The sequence below is a fragment of the Podarcis muralis genome, chromosome 13 (genome assembly GCF_964188315.1).
Source record: "Podarcis muralis chromosome 13, rPodMur119.hap1.1, whole genome shotgun sequence".
NCBI classification, from domain to species: Eukaryota; Metazoa; Chordata; class Lepidosauria; order Squamata; family Lacertidae; genus Podarcis; species Podarcis muralis.
The window spans coordinates 24,676,566-24,682,565 of NC_135667.1; the positions used below are offsets into that span (position 1 = coordinate 24,676,566).

The 6,000-nt window shown below is 39.1% G+C and overlaps 1 protein-coding gene across 1 annotated transcript; it reads left to right on the forward strand.

Moving 5' to 3' along the window:
• The first annotated feature begins 2,522 nt into the window (after positions 1-2,522).
• LOC114589701 (olfactory receptor 14J1-like) lies at positions 2,523-3,476 on the forward strand. Its single transcript, XM_028716141.2, has one exon. It carries the CDS (start codon positions 2,523-2,525, stop codon positions 3,474-3,476), a length of 954 nt encoding a protein of 317 aa, XP_028571974.2.
• The last annotated feature ends 2,524 nt before the right edge of the window (positions 3,477-6,000 follow it).

The window sequence follows — 6,000 nt, forward strand, 5'->3', positions numbered from 1 at the left end:
AAATAAATTGGACTAAATGCATGAGCAGGGATAGATTTTGTTCCTTTCAGTGTCCTGACATCTAAGATAAACAAACAGAGCCAGTTTTTCCTAATTACATTAGTAAAAAATACAGACCAGAGAGTCACTTAATGTCCCTGCTCCTGAGCTATGTTGGACTCCTGAGAGCAAATCTCTAGGAACACAAGATAGATAGTAATAAACCTCCTTAGCATGTTGTCAATTTCATATTGCCTTCATATATCAAAGTGATGGTGAACATTTGTATAGTTTCAATGGTGACTAGATAGCTCTAACAGTGCTGAAGGAGAAGTGCATCTGAAGTTGAAAGAAATATCTGAAGGAGGAGGAGGAGGGACTGTGATTCATTGACAGAGGACGTGCTTTGCAGGCAGAGCCCCAAACTCAGAACCTTGCAACCTCCTGGAAATGCTGGGGAAGACACTTCTGTGAAATCTCAGAGAGCAGATGCCAACCAGTACAGACAATACTCGGGTGGATGTATTTGTGGTCCGACTCTTTATAAGGCAGGTTTCTTTTAAAAAAGGTAGGAATATATTCCATTAATAGTTTATGAATTGCTCACCTAATAAAAATAAGGTACCGGTATACTGTATACTCCTCCCCTCCAGAAAGAAACAGCTTGTTTTTTTCAATTAATACAATATCTTCCCCCCTCATCACTCTGTATGTCCATGGCTTACAGGCATATATCAGAGTACTTATATGAGTTGTATGCCTGAACACGGGAATATTCTTATACCAACATGTGAATCTTGGCATTCATTCAAGGTAATCTGTAATGTAACCACAGCAATTTGGAATAAGCTGGCTTTAAATTTACTTTACTTTCTTTTTGTTAAATTCCATTTTCTTAAATATAAAAAGATTTCAAAATACCAATTAATATTTCAACACTTAAAAGAAGAAAAGCAAAGAGAAGGAAGGAAGCATATGTAGGTCTGGAAAAATAAAAGTTAAGTAAATGAGTAAATAATGAATTGTTTAAACTATTCATAAATAAATAACCAAGTGAGAAGACAAATCCTTACAAATTTAATAAATGTTAAAAAAAAGAAAGACACAGCGGTTTTATAAATCATGCAGAATTCAGATCCACCTTAATTGAGGAAGACCATAACCATACCTTGCATTACATTCATTAAACTGGTGGTGAGGAACTGGTGGCCCTGCAGCTGTTGCTGGACTCCAACTTTGGTCAGCTCCATTCCTTAAGTCAGGGATGGAGGGAGTTGTTGTCCAGCAACATCTAGACGACAACTTGACTCTCTCTCTTTCTCATAAAAGGCAGAAGGGGATGGGGAGAAGTATTGTAGCCTATCATCCTTCACTAACTATTCCAAAATTTCTTGAACAATGCATATTTGTTTTTTCTCTCCCTTTTCTTACCCATAAGGTCCAGGTCTGTTTGCTTAAAGTTGCAAATTCCTATAATTTGATGTACAGTACCATCCTCTTAAGTGAGGCAATTCTCCCCCTCCACTGGCAATATTTTGCAATGAGTAGCAAAGCGGTTAATATCATAGAGAACACAGAAACTCACTCTCTTTAGGAACCATGCCTTTCAAACACAACTAAAGTTGGAGCCTTCAAAAAGCTTTATTAAAGACTTATGCAGTGGCAGACCTATATTTTTGGGGTCCTGCTACTACATCTCATATTTTGATTAAAACTGCTCTACTGGATTATCTCACGTGTCAAAGTCACTGGTGTAGATAAATATTTCCTATGCCTTATAGTTTACAAAGTTATTGGGGGGATGAAAAATAGAGAACTGTCATATACATGTGTGAATAAAGTCTCTTCTGAAGCCTCTCTGGGATTAGGGGTCCTGAAGCTGAAGCTTCATGAGTTTCATAGTAGATTTACACCTGGACCTATGACTCCCCCATCATGGTATTTGCTGGAATCAAAAAGCTATAGCAAAACAGACCTGATAAACCCTTAACACATGAAATATGTTGCTACTGTGCCCACTCTGATAAGGATAGGGAGAGCTGCTTCCCTGTCAGGGTCTCAATTTCTTGGCATGGTCCACACACCTATTGCTATTACAGCCTCCTTGTTTCATGCAAAATATACTCCTGCTAAAGATGCAAGCAAGTGTGTATAAGGTAGTGGATGAGCTAATGGGTATTTCTATTCAGAGCAAATCTAGAGCAAACCCTGCTATTCTATCATCTTCTGCCACACCTTCCTTCCTTCCTTCCTTCCTTCCTTCCTTCCTTCCTTCCTTCCTTCCTTCCTTCCTTCCTTCCTTTCTCCCTGCTTTCTTCTCCTTGCCAATGCTTGGCTGTCAGATTCAGAACGTGACAAATGCCTCAAAATAACAGCCATAAATTAGAATGAATTCTGCAGACATAAAAACAATCACAGTAATAACAAATTGAAATTTCCCAATCCAAGCAAGTGAAGCCTGTCTTCTTACAGCACTGTGCTATTATTTTAACAGTTGACTGCTTCCTTCGACAGGCAGCCCACACTTTCATGAGGCAAAAACCATGGTGAACCAGTCCTTTGTATCAGAGTTCCTGCTCGAAGAGTTTTCAGAGGTTCGGGAAATGCAGATTTTTCACTTCCTTCTATTCCTGGTTTTGTACTTGGCTACAGTAACAGGGAACCTTCTCATCATCTCTGCAGTAGCTTTCGACCGCCGACTGCACACCCCCATGTACTTCTTTCTGGTGAACTTGGCCATACAGGACCTTGGATCTGTTTCAGTCATTGTTCCCAATTCCATGGCTAATTCCCTCATGAATACCAGACACATTTCTTACTCTGGGTGTGTTGCTCAAGTTCTCTTATTTGTCTTCTTTTTAGTATCCGATGTCTCTCTCCTGACCATCATGGCATATGATCGGTATGTTGCCATTTGCAACCCATTACAATATGAGAAGCTGATGAACAACCAAGCCTGTGTCCACATGATTGCCTGTGTATGGATCACTGGTCTTCTCTGTGCTGTGTTACACACTGGAGGCACCTTTGCAACCCCCTTCTGCTCCACTGTTGTCAAACAGTTTTTCTGTGAAATCCCACAGTTGCTAAAGCTCTCCTGCTCTGGTTTGAACCTAACAGAAATTGGAGCTATCGTGCTGAGTATTTTCATTGAATTAGGTTGCCTCTTCTTCATTGTTGTAACTTATGTCTATATTTTCAGTGCTGTGTTAAAAATGCCTTCTATTCAGGGAAGGCAAAAAGTCTTCTCAACTTGTCTTCCTCACCTCATTGTTATCTCCATGTTGTTATTAACTGGGTGGTTTGCTTACCTAAGTCCTATGTATAGTACCACATCACAGCAAGATTTGTCTTTTGCTGTGATATATTCTGTGGTTCCACCACTGCTGAACCCAGTGATCTACAGCATGCGAAACAAGGATATGAAAATTGCCTTGTCAAAATTATTTGCATTGATCAAAACTTCTAAGAAAGAAATCTTCCATTTTCTTCAGTAGGTGTGGATTCCCTTTCCAGAGCTACCATTCCCAGAGTGGTTTAACAATTGATCCCTCATCACAGGAAACTCCAATATTGATTATATAAGTTGCAATAGACAAATTAGAAAATTTGCAGCTCCCGTTAGTATACTGGGTACAGGACAGGAGTCATTATCTTATCTGCATGGAAGCTTCCCTCATCCTTGGCAATAAATCTGTTTGTTTAAGATAGCAGAACCAGAACCACCTTCATATCCTCTAAACCCCTCATAAACTTGTTGTGAACAAAGTGTATTTAAGATACAGAAAAGGAATTGATCTGAGCTCCAGATAAGTACTAACACTCCCAAATGTTACATTCGGACCATAAGCCTGAAGGTTTTTGTTGCCTTGGGGCAAACCTGGAGGCACGGAAATTTTGTCTCCCACTTTTTGATCAGAGCACCTTTGCAGAAGTAGCTGTATTCCGCTACCCACACCACTGGGCCCAGAAGGTGTAATTTCTGACACTTGTTATTTTTTGCAGCAGTACAGACATTTTATTTCTTACTTTAGCATTATGAATGAGTTAGAATATTAATAATTATGCTGCCATGCACAACATTAACATGGTATCCTTTTCCTTATGATTGCACTAAAAAAGAGCTTTGTTTTAGTCTTGTCTAGACTTATATAATTGGGTTATATACAGAATGTCCCTATTTTCTGAGGAATGTTGGATGGTATGCTATTGACATTCAATGAATGTTATGTTATATGCTATGTTCACACTGGTTGAATAGACGTAAAGTTTTCCAGTACCTACCAAAAGTGAACCAGAAAGTATATTCACGTAAATCTTGTATTTTTTTAAAGTCATATTTATTGAAGTTTCCAAAAAATCCAAAACATAAAAAAGAAAAAAAAGAAAAAAAGCAATTAAAACCTTGCTTTCATTAACATCTTTCCAGGACTTCCCCACCCCCCCCTCTTGTATTCCATTTCCATTAGATTAGTTCCACAAGTTCTTACCCCAAATTTAAAACTTATTATATTTAGCCCAATATTCAATTTAGTTCATCTTATATAACCACTTTCCCTTTAAATTCCACCGTCTTTCAACATTAAATCCCCCCCCCCTAAGATCGACCCCAATTCCCTTCCACGAATTCCCCTTTTTAATACACACAGCAAAACGAAATAAAGAAATAAAAAAAGATTCAAAATATAATTTTACACCCTTTGGATTCCAAATCTCCCTCCCCCTTTTTCCGGTATCGATCCCCAATGTCCATCAGTCTATCTGCTATCAGCCTGGAGACCTCACGTCCATGTCCAAATCTCTCTCAGCTCCACTTTGCCGGTTTTCTTGGAATCTTTAGCTTCAAACACCCAATCTTAGAAAAGCTCTATCTCAAGAAAGTCCATTTTTCTTCCATCCAGACCTCTATATTTAAGAGTAAAACTCAAATTCTGTTTCTTAATCCTTTTAAGTCTGAATGTCCCAAATGTTCTAACTTCCAGCTTAGTCCAATTCTTGTTTTCCTTTGTGTCCTCCCTGACAGGCCTTTGGCCTTCCTTGGTCTTTTACATTAATATGGCTCCTCCTTCATTCTCTTCCAAATCATCATAAATCCCTAGTTCTCTTTCCTCACTTTCCTCAGGTTTCTTTTCCTGTTCCGCTGCCAAAACATTCTAATTCAAAAACTTCTGGTTCCTCTACAGAGGCTTTATTTGTTCAGGAACAAAAACTTGCGTCAAGTCCCTTCCATTCTTCAATAGATATATCTATTGTCTCCTTTAGTGTAGAAACCTCTGTAGACAAAATAATGTTTCATTTTTGCAGCTTTCCCAGGAGATAAAAAGTCCTGTTCAATTCCATGAGTATTTTTCCACTTACAGTCATTCTTGTAATGTCCCAAAACCCCTCTAGGGGGATTATGGTAACTTAGTTTCCTTCCAAATCAAACCCAAAAGTCAAGCTAACTTGTTATTCCTTGTTTTCAGCAATTTATATCCAAATTGTAACAAATCTAACCAGCAAAGTCCTCATAACAAAGTTCTCTTTTTATTCTCCAACTTTGACAGCTACTTTGACAGCTGTCAAAATCTCTATATCTCTTCACCAGGCTCTCTCACGGATCACTCCTGGTTCCCGGGGGGGTTGCACTTTAGCTCTCACAATCCACTCTTCTCCTCCAGCACATTTACTTGTAATTTCCCATCGTGAAATTAATAACTTTTATCAATAAAAAAACAGACTCTTCTCTCGACCTTAGTTGTCAAATCCTTGCTTTAAATTGTCTACAATAGGGGGGAGACGGACTTCCTTTTTGCACCTCCCCCGCTCGTACCGAATCCTAAATTTTTTTTTCCCTTTTAGGTCCGATTTCCAAATTACTCACAGGTTGTTATTTTTAGTCCAAATTTTCAAAAGAAGAAGTCAGCACTCTCCGTCGAATGGCATGCAGCTTCGCTCGGCAGGGGAAGCAGAAGACTCACAGCACCGCGCCACCCCCCGTCCCCTGCTCCGTAGCCTTTAAAAAGGCTCCTTCGCGGGTCA

What these genes read in the sequence shown, in the direction of transcription:
- LOC114589701 (XM_028716141.2), top strand. Translation starts at nt 2,523, where the DNA reads ATGGTGAACCAGTCCTTTGTATCAGAGTTCCTGCTCGAAGAGTTTTCA.